The 16,105-nt window shown below is 48.7% G+C and overlaps 1 protein-coding gene across 5 annotated transcripts; it reads left to right on the top strand.

Moving 5' to 3' along the window:
- Window positions 1–2: 2 nt before the first annotated feature.
- On the top strand, window positions 3–15,854 carry INPP5B (inositol polyphosphate-5-phosphatase B). Of its 5 annotated transcripts, XM_037379742.1 has the most exons (22): window positions 3–134; window positions 286–365; window positions 731–828; window positions 1,181–1,210; window positions 1,694–1,807; window positions 4,303–4,396; window positions 5,765–5,935; window positions 6,655–6,756; window positions 7,182–7,296; window positions 7,958–8,074; window positions 8,923–9,110; window positions 9,718–9,829; window positions 9,978–10,087; window positions 10,974–11,109; window positions 11,707–11,817; window positions 12,476–12,638; window positions 12,800–13,035; window positions 13,631–13,744; window positions 14,126–14,210; window positions 14,591–14,718; window positions 14,968–15,079; window positions 15,412–15,854. In XM_037379742.1, the coding sequence occupies exons 1-22, from the start codon at window positions 78–80 to the stop codon at window positions 15,534–15,536; spliced, it is 2,598 nt and encodes an 865-aa protein (XP_037235639.1). In that variant the 5' UTR covers window positions 3–77; the 3' UTR covers window positions 15,537–15,854. The 5 variants fall into 5 exon arrangements, with proteins under 5 accessions (XP_037235639.1, XP_037235640.1, XP_037235638.1 ...); XM_037379741.1 differs by lacking the exons at window positions 3–134; window positions 286–365 and having other exon boundaries at window positions 614–828; window positions 12,506–12,638; XM_037379743.1 differs by lacking the exons at window positions 3–134; window positions 286–365; window positions 14,591–14,718; window positions 14,968–15,079; window positions 15,412–15,854 and adding an exon at window positions 14,372–14,574 and having other exon boundaries at window positions 612–828.
- Window positions 15,855–16,105: the final 251 nt, after the last annotated feature.

Below are 16,105 nucleotides of genomic sequence, written 5' to 3'. Positions count from 1 at the left end.
CGGGGTGGGGGGGGCCGGGGGGGCGGCGGGGCCGGGCACGACACGTCGCGACAGCCGTAGCGGAGCCGGTGCGGGGGATGGACCAGTCGGTCGCCATCCAGGAAGGCCTGGCGGAGGGGGCGACCTGCCGGATCGTATCCTTGCCGCGGCCTTGGGCCGCGCGGGGGGGGCGGGCCCCCCGTCCCTGTCCCCGTCCCCGTCCCCGTCCCTGTCCCTGTCCCTGTCCCCGTCCCCGTCCCCGTCCCGGTCCCGCCGTGTCTGCGCTTCCTTGACGCTGAGCCGCAGGCGGTGCAGGCCGTGCTGGCGGCCGGGGGCGGCGCGGGCAGCCGCCTGCTGGGCCTGGTGGAGCGCCGCGGGCAGCACGCGTACGTGGGGGCCGGGGGGCGGCGGGCCCTGGGCACCCCTGACCCCCGCACGGCCTGGGGGGGCAGAGCGGCGGGAGGGGGGCGGGGGACCCTGGGCACCCCGACCCTTGCATGGCCTGGGGGAGCCCAGAGTGGGCTGGCAGGGGGTGCCCGGGCACTGGGGGTATCCACCCGGTGCCTTTTGCCGGTGCGGTACCCACAGTGGGGCAAGTGAGTGGGTGGGCACACGGTCAAGAAGTTTCTTGGGTGGTGGTGGGAGGCCGCTGTGCTGGCGGGTGCTGCTGGGTGGGCTGGGGTCCGGCTGCCTGCAGCGGCGGCGGTGCCGGAGTCAAGTCGCTGCCTCTGTGTGTGCTCCCTGCCTGCAGCATCCACGTGTACACTCACCGGCGGATGGCCATCGCAGCCGAGGACGTCTGGCTGGAGAAGGTTATCCCCATCAGAGAAGGGTTTGCAGTGGAAGAAGGTACTAACACACTTCGGTGACACTTCGGGCACCTCCAGAGAAGGGGACGAAGGGGCCTGGAGTCCATATTTTGTTGTTCTACATGCTGAAATCTAGGATCTGTTCAGCCTTCCCATTTTTTCTTCAGTTTGTAAGCTGTGGTGATGCTCCTGTGTCATAGCTGGAAGGGCCTAGATTAATTGCTAGGTTAATTGCTCCGCAATCCAGAGCACCCTGTCCCGCCTGCCGCTGTTTGTCCAAAGACTATTCGGGCTGGGAGGAACTTGCAGAGCTCGCTAACTCCAAAGTACCGGCGTGTTCTGCAAACCTATTGCCTAGCATGTTGTAACTGAACTCTGTATTGCTTTTACAGTTGTACTTGATGATGAGCTTCCCGTCATCGGTGAGTTCTGTTGTTGCTTCGGTGCCTGCGTTACAAGCGTTCCTGGGCCCTGCACCAGCTGTGTGCAGTGAAGCAGGCGCGGGGGCTCGTGTGGGCCAGGCTGGTGATGGGGGGGATGTTGTCCTGCTGCTGCTGGGGGGCTCGCCGTGCTCTTTGCCGCAGTTTTGTTCATGCTAACAAGTATTGTTAGCCCAGTTCAGCCGAAGCGATCTTTTTTTTCCAAAAATCTTTTGAATTCATGCTGGAATATTAATTAATGTCACTGAATAAGCCGAATACAAATTATTATAAATGTTGATTTTTATATTTTTAAACAGCATTCTCATGTAAAATATGGGAAGGAAACATGACAAGAAAGCACGGGGAGACTTGTTGCTGAAGTCTGCATGTGTGCACATGCTAGCCGCTGTAGAGCAGAGATGTTTGGTTTCTGGAGGCTTGTCAGCACTAAGCATGAGCTCTTTTTTCTCCCAACGTCTTTAGGCTCGGATGTGACCATCCAGATAAGTTCAGAAGATGAGCAGCTCACGGTGCGCTTGCCTTTTGGCTCGCACACACGCACGTTTCTTCAGGAGGTCAGCAGGTGCAGCCGCCCAGGTACGAGCTCGGTGGGGCGCTGGCTGTGACCCGTGGCTTTGGTGGCGGAGGGGCTGGCAGGCCCGGCTGGCGTCGCCTTCGCATGTTTCTTCTCGGTGAGGATACGCAGCGTGGGCCTCCGCTGCTGGAGCTCGCACCGATCCGTGCCGGTTTGCCAGCGCGGTGGCTGTGCACCCGCCGCGGGCGGTCAGTGCTTTGGGTGGGCAGATCAGGCGCTGCGGCGAGCGAGGGGCAGCCTGACGGGGCTTGGGGGGGCGGTGGGGGCCCAGGCAGCCCCCCCCCCGGCGGCCCCGCGCCTCGGCTCCGCTCCCCGTGCCCGCACCGCTCCGGGCCCCGCTGCGGCCCCGCCGCCCGGCCCGGCCCTCCCCGCCGGGCGGAGCCGCGTGCGCACGGACCGGCCCCGCGGGGACGCGCTCGGAGCCGCCGCGGCGGCTGGCGGGGGCGCGCGTACGGCGGGGGGCGGGCCGGGGCGGGCCGGGGGGCGGGGCTAGGGGCTGGGGGCGGGGCGGTGGTGCGGAGCGCGGCGATGTCCGCGGGCGGGCGGCCCTGCCGAGGTGAGCGCGGGGACCCGCTGCGGGACGGGGTGGGACGAGGCGGGCGGGAGTCCGCGCTGCGCGGCTGGTTGCGGGCCGCTGCCCGGCTCGGCCGAGGCCCGGCCGCTCCCGCGGGTCGGGGGGGCGAGGCGGCCCGGCCGGGGCTCCCGGCGCCTTGCGGCGGCGGCGGGCAGAGCGCCCCGTGGCCGGCGCGGTCCCGGGTCCCGGCCGCCGGCATCGCCCCGGCCGCCTCCCGGGGGTCGGCGGGGCCGGTGCCGCTGCCCCGGGGCTCTGCCCGCCGGCTCCCGCCGCTGCGGGCCGGCCTGCGGGGTGTACCCACGGGTGTCCCGCGGTCCCGCTGCGCTCCCCGCGGCCGGGCCGCCGGCGGCAGCGCCCCGGGAGCCGGAGCAGTTCCCGGCCGTCGGTGTGGGGTGCGGAGCCCGAACAGCCCCGCAGCGCCCACCCGGCTGGGCGCCTCGCAAGGCACGGGGGCACGGCAGGGCAGCGCTCCATGCCGCCTCTTTATCAGTAGGGTATTCAAAAAGAAAAAAAGAGATGAACTTTGGCTGAGTGGCCTTCCTGTTCCAAGGGTAGCAGTTGTCCCGTAAAGTGAAAGTCCAGGTCTGTTCCTGGCAGTGGAGGCAGTTATGGGGTGTTTATCGGGAGAGCTGGCAGAGGCCCTGGCGGTTCTGGTTCAGCACTGAACGCCTGCGGGTCTGTCCCAGCCGCTGGGACGGTGCTTGGCAACGCGTGCAGCACCTCTGAACCGTGGCCATCCCCCTTGGATGCTGCGTGACTTCGGCTGTGCGAGGTCTGAGTCACCTGCTCTGCAACCACCCTCTGCAAATCCTCTTACACAGTCTTTATCCTTAGAGGGCTCTTGGGCAGGAGAGGTTTTCCAAGCTGGGAGTATGGCCACTTGTTAGCTCGTTTACATTCTGAGTGCTTTGGTAAAGTACTTCAAGTTCTGCTTCTGGTTTGCCCTCTTGTCCTGGGAGATAACATTTTAATTTTTGCAAGTTGTGCTCGCTGAAGGAGGAGCTCAGCCGGATGATTAGAACCTTACAATCTTAAGAACAATTTCTGTATCATCATTAGATTTGTGTGCTAAGTAGCATAATCTGAGATTGCTGTTTGCAGGTCTTAAAAGTGGAGAGCCCCAGGCAGAATCCTCTTCTTCAGCTGTTACTTGGCTGCTTGTTGGAGCAGGATGTTGCAGCTGAAAGCAAATGCTGAAAGACTGGTCACTTTTTGCAAAAAACGTAGTGGGATGCGTTTAGTGTCACCCCCCTGTTTGGTTATATTTGCATGGTAGCAGCCCTGTTACTTTTTTAGGAATGTGCAGTGTGCATCGAGGCACTTGTTTCTGCTGAGGTACAGTGGAGCCATGTGGTGACTCTGTACTGCACCGGCTTGAGGCAGCGGGGGGGATGGGACGGGGGACGCTTGTGCATTGTTGTGTATTTGCAGATAAGTAGAAACCCTTTAAAGGGTAGTGGGGTTTTTTTTATGAGTTTGTTTTTCCCTTTTTCTTCCTTTCTTTGTACTTCCTGTCTTGCTTCAGAAAGGAAAAATCTGTTATTAACATACATTTTTTTGATTCCCAGGATAAAGCCCTGGATTTTGTGCTGCTAAGTCCTTTACAGCTTAGCTGTAAAGGAAAGCCAACAGCAACCTGCTCCAGCAGCAGGCAGGCAGCGTGCAGCGGTTCTGTGGCTCTCCACAGCCGCATGGCATGCCAGTGTCAATTCTTCCTCCGGAGGGGAAGCTGCGCCACCACAGAACAGTTCTGTCAAAACAAATTTAATATATCAGATAACTGAAAGAGAAACTGCGGGGCGCTTTGTTACTCCACACAAACCTAAATTATATTCTGCTTGCAGATTTTTGCCAGTGTTTGCATCTATTGGTAAATTAAAGAACGCTTTGTGTTTAATGTAAAACTTACTGGTTTTTTTCCAGAAGTGCTTGGCTCTGAAGGTGTCAAACAGAATGGAAAAAAGGTTGCAGTTAGTCAGAACCGGAGCCATGACAGCACTGATAAAAGTGCTCCCAGGTATGGTATCTCTCTTGCTTTTTGTGTAGGTTTAGTGAAGCAGTTGAAGGCAGAGTTGCACACGTCATCTCTTTGTGGAAGGTCTAGTGAGGAGTAAAAGTGGTGGCAATGTTTCTTTGCCGGTTTAGCTATGCCTCCCCTCTGCAGAGGATCTCTGTATAGTGACAGTAAATACATGTAGCACCAAAGTTCTGGGTACTTCTGGGGATTGTGTATGGATGGAATGAACTGCGGTGGGCAAATTGTTGATGCTTTGATGTCTAGAGGAAGAAAAAGAAAGTGCAGGGAGCTTTCTTGTCTGGGCTTCCTGGTTTTCAACTGGAAACCGCATGGGGAAGTTGGCATCTGATGCTGGTGTGTGAGGTCTGTGCACACACCAGTGCTCGAGCAGTCTTGCGGCAGCATTATCTGGTTCCATCTGCCGGCGACCGTGTCGGTTACAGTCCCCAGAGGTGCTGGGGTCTAGATCAGAAGCTGGCAAATTTTTGAGAAGAGGATCTGCAGATTCTAGTCAGGAGAGAAAAAATTCAGCATCAGCACGCTGTCAAAATTTTAGTGGGAATTTCAGCGCAGTCTCTCAGTAACAGTCCTGCTAGTCCCCTATTTGGGCATATTTTTGCCGTTCAGTGGGACGGGACCCGTGAGCGTTGTTTATTTTGAGTTGAGAGAGCTTTGGCTGAGGGCCACTGTGCCTCATAGATACGCTCTGAAAACGCTACAGTTCCATTTTCCAGTTCCCAGGACTTTGTGGACCCTGCTGCATATCCTTCAAAGTCTGTCTGTGCGCTGTCCTTGGCACTGATGTGCAGGTTGTTGACCCTAAATTCATACCATCCGCTTGCTTGTGGGAGCTCCCAAGCTGTGGCATTATTACTGTTGCAAAAGGAGTATGCAAAGCCACGAGATACTAAATAAAACCACCTCTACCTCCATCTGCTCTGTGCTGCTTCCTTTCTAGGCAGAGTTGGGAGTTTTTCACCAGAAGGCTTTTAGAACAAATGCGGTTTTTCATTCTTCTGCTCAGCCCTTCTGACCTCAGCAGAGGCAGCGGGAGAGGAGATTTGCATCTCCTTGCTCCAGTAAGCAGGAAAGGAGTACAGTTTTTTTATTAACATCCAGGTGTGAGTAATGCCTGCTCTGAATCAACAGGCTGCACTAGGTTAGTGAGTTAATTAAACTGGTTTTATCTAGAGAACTGAGCCATTTTAAGAAATGCTCCTCTTTAGTCTTAGCTTACCCTAAACATGACTGTCTATCTTTAGTGAAAAAGACAGATAAATGCAAATCAAGTCCTCAGCAGCAGAAATAAGCTGTTGAGTGTGTGTGTATATCATGGGTTTCAGCATGCAGTTTTGCTTTCATTTGCAGGCAAAACAAACTGAAACCTGAAGTGACAACTGAGATGGTACGGTCCTCCAGTGTAATGGCTTCAAACAAGGCTTCGATATTATCAGAACCAAAGTTTGGACTAAGAGATACTATTGTTAAATCTCAGCTTGTACAAATGGAGGATTCCTACACGTATGTCCAGAGCTTCAGGTAATGATCATTCCTGAGAGGAACTTATTTTTGTGGGGAGTGAGTTAGTATAAGCTGTCGAGATAACTCATGTTCATTATTTCATCTAGTATCCCTACAAATAGGAAATTTTGTAGAAAAGTATGATCCGTGCTTTCCAGAACAGCTTTCTTTCCTCGTTTAGGCATTAGCAGGGTGGAATTTAATTTGTGTCTCTGCTATGGCTTGCCTCATGGTTCTTGTTGTGAAAATGGCCTTTTTGAAATGACTTTTCCCTGTGCTTATTTCAGACAGTCTCTGGAAATACATCAATCCTGTGCACCTCTGGCCTTTTCCCTCACTGCTCCTGTTCATTACTTACCCACATAGTCGTTCCAATAAGATCATAAGAGCTTGGGTGAAATATATAATTAGGATGAAAACTTTACCGTGCTTGAAATCCTTTTATGTGTGTCATTCTGTGAATTTATAATTTCAAATTGCTACTGCACAGCTCTAGTCATCTTTTTTTTAATAGTATTTGTAAAAATGTGTATCCTTATGTAAAACATGTCTGTAAAGATACTACTGTAATTGAATCATTTTAGGGATTTAAAGTTTGTCACATTTTCCTAATGCCCCCCTGGAAATATGTTACTTCTAAATAGTTATGTGTAGTAATAAGTGCATGGGTTAATAATAGTGTTACTTCCATCAGCTGTACAATTTGCAGTTCTGGGATTTAGTTAATTTCTTTGCAGATTTTTTGTTGGGACATACAATGTGAATGGTCAGTCACCCAGAGAAAGCCTCCAGCCTTGGCTGAGGTGTGATGCTGAGCCTCCAGACATCTACTGCGTGGGGTGAGTGTCTCTTTCTGGCCCATCCTCCCAAACCGTGACTGTGGGTTGCTTGCTTGTGAATCTGTGGCTTGGTGTCCAGCCAAGACACCGCAGCTCAGGAATGTTTGCACTGCCTGACTGCATTGCAGAGCTTTCACATGTGTGTTTGCGTGGCCTGACGGGGCTGCTGTTCTGGTGGGGTTTGGACTCTCTGGCAAGTTACTGTTGGACACTCTGCAATGTTACAAAGTCTTTAATGCCATTCAATTTCATATTAATGGTCACATAGCTTATACATTTAACATACCTCTAAAATCAGCATAACTGAATGTGGGTTTTCAGTTATCAATTTAGTGAGTATAAATTGATTTAGTTCTTTCCCAGAGGAAAGGGCTCGAGGGTTACAAACAAGTGCATGCATCCATGGGTTCCTTCCTCTAACGCAGTTTCCAGGAGCTTGATCTGAGTAAAGAAGCCTTCTTTTTCAATGACACTCCGAAGGAAGAAGAATGGTTTAAAGCTGTAACTGATAGTCTTCACCCAGATGCCAAATACGCAAAGGTAAATGTGGCTTTTGGGGAGCTTTGTGTGTGGAATAATTTTCCACTTGGGCCTCTTTTCCCTTGGCTTTTTCTTGTTCTCACGTGCTGTGTCTGCCAGAGGCACGCTGTCTGCAGGCTCTGCTCGGTCAGGAGCACTGTGAAGGGGATGTAGGTAGTGTGGCTGTGCAGGGTACCAAGGCAGCGGGCAGGACAGGAGACCAGAGCTGGGCATCCACGCGTGCAGGAAGCTCCTGCTGTCTTGGTGGAAGAGAATAGGAAGTATCCTAGCTTCTTCCATGTCTGTCTCCACGACGCACAGTAGAATGAGGTGTGAAGGAAGACTTGGTAGGAATACTGCTTATGTTTTGACTCCTGCTCCTTTGGTCTGCTTTGTCTCTTGTCATTGTTGTTGAAGGGGGGCTCCTTCCATGGGCTACGCCTGTGCTGTAGGTTTTGCTTTGGGCTTCAACTTCATTTACTGGGGTGTTGGTCCTTGGCTCCCTCCTGCGCTGTGCTGCTGGAGTGCCAGTGTGCTGTGAGCTCAGCTGGTCCCTTGGATGAGCTTGGAACTCTGTTCTAATTCATCTGTGTTTTGGTGACGCATGTTCTGGACTAGGGGGTGATGTGCTTTCTCTCATCAAACCTCTCCCATTCTAGTATTTAATGGATCTGTTTTTCAGGTGAAACTGGTGCGGCTGGTGGGAATCATGCTTCTGTTGTATGTGAAAGCAGACCTTGCTTTGAACATCTCCGAGGTGGAAGTCGAGACTGTGGGAACTGGAATTATGGGGAGGATGGTAAGAGTCGCAACTGCGTGAGAAGGGGTGAGATTCAGAAGAGCCCTGGAGAGCCCCTCTCCTTAGGTGTAGTGGTTATTTCCCCAGCTGAGGGGTGCAGCTGTCTTGAGAGGCACATAGTCCTGTCCCTGTGCCAGCTCAGGGTGTTGCTAGAAGGAATTGGCGTGTGCTCGCAAAGGCTCAAAGATCGTAAGGGAGAATCTTCTCTGAAGACTTTTTTTTTTTTCCCTGATTGCATGTGCTGGGCTGTGTGGGGCCGTGCTCTCATGTGATTTTGCCCAAAGGAAATAACACAAAGGGACTTGAGTAGAAGAAACGTGTCTATCCAGATTAGTTTTCCTGAGTACTTCCTGGCCTTTTGCCATTCCACACCGTTGGAAAGTGGAAAGTCTGTGCCCTTTGAATGTAGATTCTGTGAGCGTTGCAGCTAGAATTTATCAAAGGTATCTTTGACCAGCTAAGCCACATGCTTCCTCCTCCATTTACAAATTTGTTACGATTTGCACTGGAAGATCCAATTCGTTGCTAAGTAGATTTTGGGACTTGCTGAGGTAACTGACCAGCTGCCTCTCTGATTTTAATTTCCTTTTGTATTAGCAAATTCCTGAATTGCAGTCTGGAGTTCTGTGTGCTTGCTTGTTATGTTCTGTTGCTGTGTGCAACCCTCAGTGAGTTACTGACTTGAATTCATGAGGTAGTTATCACTAATTGGCGTTTTCAGCCTTTTCCTTCCTCTGGAATTAAATGCTTTTCCTCAACGTCTTCTGGCTAGTGAACTGCTGGTAGCTCATTAGTGGATTCATCTGTTGTGTAAATGCTTCTGACCAATGTCTGTCTTTATCTTTCAGGGTAACAAAGGTGGTGTTGCCATAAGGTTTAAATTCCATAATACTAGCGTGTGCATTGTGAATTCTCACCTTGCTGCACACATGGAGGACTATGAGCGGAGGAACCAGGACTTCAAAGACATCTGCTCTCGGATGCAATTCTGCCAGTCAGATCCAAATTTGCCCCCTCTCACTATTGGCAAACATGAGTAAGCTTCTTGTCTGACTGTGTGAATCGCTTGTGTGTGGCCAGGAGGTGCCTTGCAAATGTTTTGGGGTGTGGGTGTGAGGTGCTGCCAGCAGGGCGGTGAGAAGGGGGTGCCCCAGTGATCTACCTGTCAGCCTGGAAGGGCCAGAAGTGCTTTACCGTAACCCTGGTTTGGAGAGTGGTTGCCTGTACAGTTCTGACAAGTCACTTGCCTTATGCTCTTCCAGGTCTCGTTTTATTTTCAAGCACAAAGTGGGAATGGGGCAATAATATGCATTGATTTCCCCAGTGGGCTGTGGGATTTAATCGGTGTGGAATATTAAAGGTAGAGTTATTAAGAGGTAGTAACAAACATGCAGAACGGGAATTAAAACCAGCAAAGGTAGAAAATGTAGCTTCTTTTTGAAGTTTGCAGTCTTACTTGTTGTCTCTGATGGAGAAGCAGACACAGCGCCCAGCTGATCTGTTGGGATGAGAAGAGCTTGTGCTTGCACGAGGTGGTGGGGGGCACTGCTGCGGTGGTGGTGGGCACTGCTGCAGGGCTGTGCTTCCCCGTCTCGGACATCTTCAGGCCTCTGTGCAGACGTCTGGTGTACGTTCTCTTTCAGTGTGATCTTATGGTTGGGTGACCTCAACTACCGGCTAGAAGAACTGGATGTGGCAAAAGTGAAGCAGCTTGTAGATGAGAAAGCATTTCTAGAGCTTTGCCAGTATGACCAGGTACTGATGCCTCGCCTGCCTGCAGGTGGTGCTGAGGGTGCTGGTTAGAAACTGCACACGTTCTCCTTGGCCAAACGCCTCCCTCTCAGTTCATATGGGAATTGCGCTTGAGCTTATTTAAAATCAAATTTTTCTTTTTCTTTCGTAGCTAAAGAGGCAGATGAATGCAAATGCAGTCTTTGAAGGCTTTACAGAGGGAGAGATTTCTTTCCAGCCAACATATAAATATGATGCTGGCTGTGACGACTGGGACACAAGGTACGGTGATTGCCTCATATGTGATGCTACCAGTGGCTAATGTTATCATTGAAGGAAGTAAAAACAAAGCTAAAAAGAATTGTAGATCTAATGGCTATAAATAGGAACAGTTCTGACATTATTGCTGTTCCTCTCCCTTGGTTCCAAAATCCATCTCCAGTTTATGTCTACTTATGTTGCTTTTCTTCCACTACTTTCTGTCAGATTTTCCTTATCTTTTTCCCAGGAGTAATCCATTGGGTTTCTTCTTAATCAGAGGTGTGCAAAATTAAGGAATCATTTTAGTTAGTTTCATTCTTTTTGTTTGGTTTGGCTTCTTTTTCCCAAAGCAAAATTTTTGGGGTCTTTTATTTGGTGATACCTGCTCAGGACAGACTGGCTGGGGTTCAAAATGGTGCCTGTGTGCTGTCTGTTGCTGAGTGCATTCCCCAAAAGACTGGGAGAGCCATCGTTCCTGTAACGTGCTATGGAGCGTGGCTGACCTGGTGGTGGCAAACTGGGAACATTGGCTTCAAGTGTGGGAATGAAATCTGTGCAGCAGTCAGTGGGGAAAAAAAATAAAATTAAGTTGTAAACTGTAAATGTGAAGCCTGAGTTCTTACTTTTCATGGTTCTTCCAGTCAAAAGTATCTCTTGAGTATTGGTTTGCGTGTGAATTGTATCAAAAGAACAAAATAAACAGTTGCATCTTTGAAGTAGAAAGTAAAGCATGATCTAGAGATACCTAATGGCAGACAATCAAAGTTTTATAACTACTCCAAGAAACTGGAAAATAGAGCTTTGATAGAGAGCTCTAGGCCGTGGCAGGAGAGTCTCTGGGAGAGCAGTATTCTGCCTTGTTACTACCTGAATTGTGCCTGGAAACCGTAATTTTTACCTGTTTCAGTGAGAAGTGTCGTATTCCAGCATGGTGTGATCGGATACTCTGGAAAGGGCAGAACATTGCTCAGCTGAGCTATCGCAGCCACATGGCTTTGAAGATCAGTGATCATAAGCCAGTCAGCTCTGTGTTTGATATCGGGGTAAGTATGTCAGTGCTGAAGGAAATAACTCCCCTGACTTCCTCCTCCACGTGGGGAGAGGGGGAAGGAGGAGGGAGGTTCTCCTGCTGATTTCCCTCTCCTCCTGCTTTTTAGGCACCCACAGAGAACAATGGCTAAAAGGTGGGGTAGATAAGATACTGAGATAGGATTGTTGTTCGTAGTAAGCTAGGGCTGTGTTAAGTGATACTTCAGCAGAATAATGCATGAACATCTGTTTTTTTTCAGAAGTGTTCTTTTGCCTTTTTTCTTATTTTCCTATTAATTTTCACAGAAACTTGCAGTGCAGCAATGCTACATCATTGACGACACTAGTAAAACTTTTTCTGGTGGGAAAAAAAAAAGCAGCTGGTTGAGTACTGAGTGGGTGACTGTCTTGCTAATTATGGCAAGGCCCTTTACTGTTGGCTCCTGAGGAGATCTTGGAGCATTCGTGCTCCACCTGGCTCTGTTCATTACATGTGTTGTATACGCTACTGTGCTGCTAAAATCAAATCGCTTTGTGTGTTTCCAGCTGTGTTACAGCTCTCCTGCAGTGGCACAGTAAATGCCAGTTGGTGCAGTGTGTGTCCTTTTCAGGTGAAGGTTGTGAATGAGGAGCTCTATCGAAAAGCCTTTGAAGAAATAGTCCGCTCCCTGGACAAGCTGGAGAATGCCAACATTCCCTCGGTGACCCTCTCCCAGAGAGAGGTAGGGTGTGTTCATGTGCTGGGACTCACTGGAGGAGCCGAGCAACCCTAAACCCCAGGAGTGTGTGCTGGCAGTAGGAGATGGACTCTAGACCTTGGGGTCTAGTTCCAAAGTAGTAGAATATTTTGACTTGCAACTGTTCTCTGTTTACAAGCCCTAGAAATACTGGTTGCTGTTTAGATGCTGCTAAATTCCATTCACAGTACCAGGCTGAAATGTAGAGTGTGTTACTCCCTGAGGTGGGAGGAGAGAGAGAGAGAGAGTAAATGGGTAGTTTGTGGCCCTTGCTCCTTTCTCTTTGAAACATAAAATGCAAAATATGAAGGATTTGGAGAAGGTCACAAAGGCATTTACTTTGTGTATTGGGGACTAAAAAAGATAAGCAAATGAGACATTTGAGGCTACAGCTATCTTGTTCTCAAGTTTCATTGAGGTTATTTGAGGGGAGCATTTGTTTTAAAGGGCCCACTGATGCAAACGACTTTAGCAAACAGTAAGCAAATGTAATCCTGTGCAATCCTGGAAGAGGTGGGATGCAGGAGCAAGAGGGTTAATCTGGGTATCTTGCTGTCTAATGATTAAACCACAGGACAGGAATTGTTGCTGGTGCTTGGCAAGGTGGAACTGGCTGATGGTATTGACTGACATTTGTTTCTAGTTCCATTTTGTGGATGTTAAATACATGCAGCTGCAGGTAGAGAAGTTTACAGTCCGCAACGGACAAGTGCCCTGCCAGTTTGAGTTTATCAGCAAACCAGATGAGAAAACCTACTGCAAGGAGTGGCTGATTGCTAACCCCAGTAAGGGCTTTCTGCTGTCAGGTGAGCTCCTCGTTGTTAATCTCATGTTAATGAACTAATATTGTCACCTTCTGGCTTAGTTCTCTGCTGTTTTGAGAATGCTATGCCTATTTGCAGGTTTCTTGGTTAATACCTTTTTTTTTTTTAACTGAGTACACCTTTGTTTTATCATCTTCTGGCAGATGCTGAGATCACAATTGAGTTGGAGGTGTTTGTTAATAAATCAACAGCTACACACTTAAACTCTGGAGAGGAAAAACTTGAAGATATCTTGGTCTTGCATCTTAACAGGGGGAAGGATTACTTTCTGTCTGTAACAGGCAACTACTTGCCAAGTTGCTTCGGGTCTCCCATTCATACGCTGTGTTACATGAAGGAACCGATTCAGGACATGTCAGAAGAATCCATTCGGAAACTTGTGAGTTAAAGACAAGATTCCCTTCTGAACCAACGAGAACCATTAAAGCTAGATTGAAGTCCTGTTCGTTGCTAAAGAGCCTTCTTCCACTTCCCTGGTCCATAGTCTGAGAATGCTGATACAGCTTGTACTTCCCAGTGCGCCACCTTCACAGCCTGCATTAGTTCTTCACGTGGATGAACCAACCCATTTCATGTAGAGAGCACTGAAAATTAGATCCCACTTGCACATTTAAAATGCGTGTGACTTCTAAAGGTAGACCTTTACCTGGGAGCCTTTGGCTTTCTCCATATTGAATGGAGAGGTGTGTGTTTATGTGAGGCATGACGTAACGTTTCCATAGAGCTGAGCATATGTGAAGTATGTTTGTGAGAGCAGATTGTTTCTTGTCTGGATTTATGATACAAATGTGCCTGTTGTTGCAGTCTTTATGAAGACTGGTGAGTGAAGCTGCACAGTTTCTTGACAAGTCTTAATTCTCAGGTGTAAGCTTTGTGAAGCATTTTTGTTGAGTTGAATAAGAACTCGGCTAGCTACCTTTTCCTTTCTTTTTTTTTTTTTTTCCTTCTCCCTCCCCACGCCTCCCCTCTTTCAGACCCTGATGCCGCTGGAAATGAGTGGTGATGCTCTTCACACTGAAAAGCCTATGGATATTCCAAAAGAGCTGTGGATGATGGTGGATCACTTGTACCGCAATGCTTCCCAGCAGGTAGGCAGTGTTTGTACTAGAAACACAGAACAATTTGTTTGCGTTAGGTTTAGTTTTGAACGAGATGCTGGCAATAGCTAACTTTGGATGTTTGGCCGATGGTAAAGAGAGAGAAAGAACATCTGTGATGCGACCCTGGTGCCCCAGGTTTTGCTGTTTGGTGATGGTGACCTTGTCTACATGTGGCATGCATCAGCAGCTGTCCTTCTGCATTGCTCTCTACTGCAGTGCTGCAGCCTTCCCAGAGCTGCTCGTGGTGAGACTTGTGCCGATAACAACCAAATTGGAGAGATTTTTCCAGCCAGATTACAACAACATTGCTCTGTTTACCCAAATAACTTTTTTATTTTCTTTGAGACTGACTAATGGTCATCTTTGCAGGAGGACCTGTTTCAGCAGCCAGGCCTCAGATCTGAATTTGAGCAAATCCGAGATTGTTTGGACAAAGGAATGCATGATACCCTTTGTATCCTTTTAGATTGATGTCTGGTAAGGCTCACTCTGCCTTAGTGATCAAAGCTGAAAAAGATTTTATCAATCTCCTATGCCCCACCATGGTTTTTAAATTACTGTCTCCCATCTCGGGGTAAATGAGATCTGCAGTTCCTTGCTACTCCTTGTAACCAGTACAGAAGCCTCTGCTAAGTCCTTGTGATGTTGATGAATTATGTAAGTGTCTGACTGCCAGCAGAAGCAGCTTGCTGTTTGGCATCAAGTGATTGAACTCAAAGCTGTGAACAATAGGAAGAGATCTTGGAGACCTAAGCAAAGATTAATGTTTCATCAGAAGCATGACCAAAATAGATCACACTGTGCTTGCCTCTTCCTTAACCATCTTTGCATCAGTTGGCAGCAACCACTCGGTAGCAGAAGCCCTGCTGCTCTTCCTGGAAAGCCTGCCAGAGCCTGTCATCTGCTACAGGTTATACAGCAGCTGTTTGGAGAATGCCAGCAACTACCTGCTGAGCAGTCAGGTATTGCTGGCTTTGCTGGGAGGCTGTTTCTGTAATTCTGGAGTGAGGGGAGGGAAACTGTTTTATGCCAGACCAGTAACAGGTTTTTGCTCTCAGAAACTTAAGTCATCTGATAATAGAAAGGATCTAGAACTGGTGCTCCTTGGTGATTAAGAGCTGTTAGTATTTCTAGACAGGGTGATGTTGCTAAGCCATTGCCTTGTCTTTGATATGAATGTTGTTGTTTTGTTGGGTTTTTTTCCTCCTCAGATTATCTCTAGCCTGCCAGTGTGCCATAAAAACGTATTTGAGTATCTAATGGCATTTCTACGAGAACTACTGAAAAATTCAGGGAAAAACCACTTGGATGTGAATATTCTTGGTAAGGCGAGCAAAATAACTGTTCTGTTTGGAGGGGTTTTGTGGTTTGTGTAACAAAACACGTTTCTCCAAAGTGAGTGCAGTCATGGCCTCTATTGTTTTGAAGCATTTAATAACGAGCAAATAGTCCACAGAAAACCAGTCATTGCAGTAGACTGAAAAAAAGTTGTGATGTGTGGGTCATCAGCTTTTTCCTACCCTGTTCTGAAGGCAGGCACTCTCTGACTGTGACTGGTTGGGATTGGTGGAATTACCCTTGGTAAGCTGCTGCTGACAGGCTCTTCCTGTGTCTGTGTGCCCCCCCCCCCTTTTTTTTTTTTTTTTTTAATGCAGCTAGTATATTTGGTGGCTTATTACTTCGACCTCCTCCTGGACATCCTGCACCTGATATTACTGAAAAGAGGAAAGCTCAGCAATTTATCTATCAGTTCCTCTTGAGAGAAGACAATTTACCATGAATTTCAGATGCAGCTAATCTGATTTTTAGATATCAAATTACTGTAAAAATATTTTTTTTTGTACAGCATACTGGCTTTTTTGTTTATATCACAGTATTTTATACAATCTGTTGCTTTTGAAGACACAGATCTGGCAGTTGGAATGAGTTGTCACTGTTTAAGCTGTAAAGTATATAAAATTTATAAGCAAGCTATATGTAGACAGGCAAAAATACAAAATCCAATACTTACGCTGTATTTTATTTAACTTGTATTAAAACTCAGAATTTTTAAGTCCTTGTTATTTAAATAAAAAGATCTCGGTGTGTTTTTCCAGCCTGTCTGCCTCTTTTTGATGGTGACTGGTTGAGGGTCTTGGTTGGTTGGCAGTAGGTGGCCTGGAGCAGTTTAATACCACGCCTCATGTAGCAATTAAAAAGCATGATATGAGTTGTTCCCTGGTCTTCCACTCTCCACCTAACTCTTTGAGACCACGTAGCAATGTGAATGAGCCAGTGGAGTTAAGGGACCCCATCTGCAAGAAGGTGGGTTATTTTAAAGAGGTGCTGGTGCCTGTGGGGGGTGTGGCT

This window comes from Falco rusticolus, chromosome 3, assembly GCF_015220075.1.
Source record: "Falco rusticolus isolate bFalRus1 chromosome 3, bFalRus1.pri, whole genome shotgun sequence".
Taxonomy (NCBI): domain Eukaryota; kingdom Metazoa; phylum Chordata; class Aves; order Falconiformes; family Falconidae; genus Falco; species Falco rusticolus.
The sequence above is the reverse complement of the archived record's forward strand: the minus strand, read 5'-3'. Positions and strand labels throughout refer to the sequence as shown.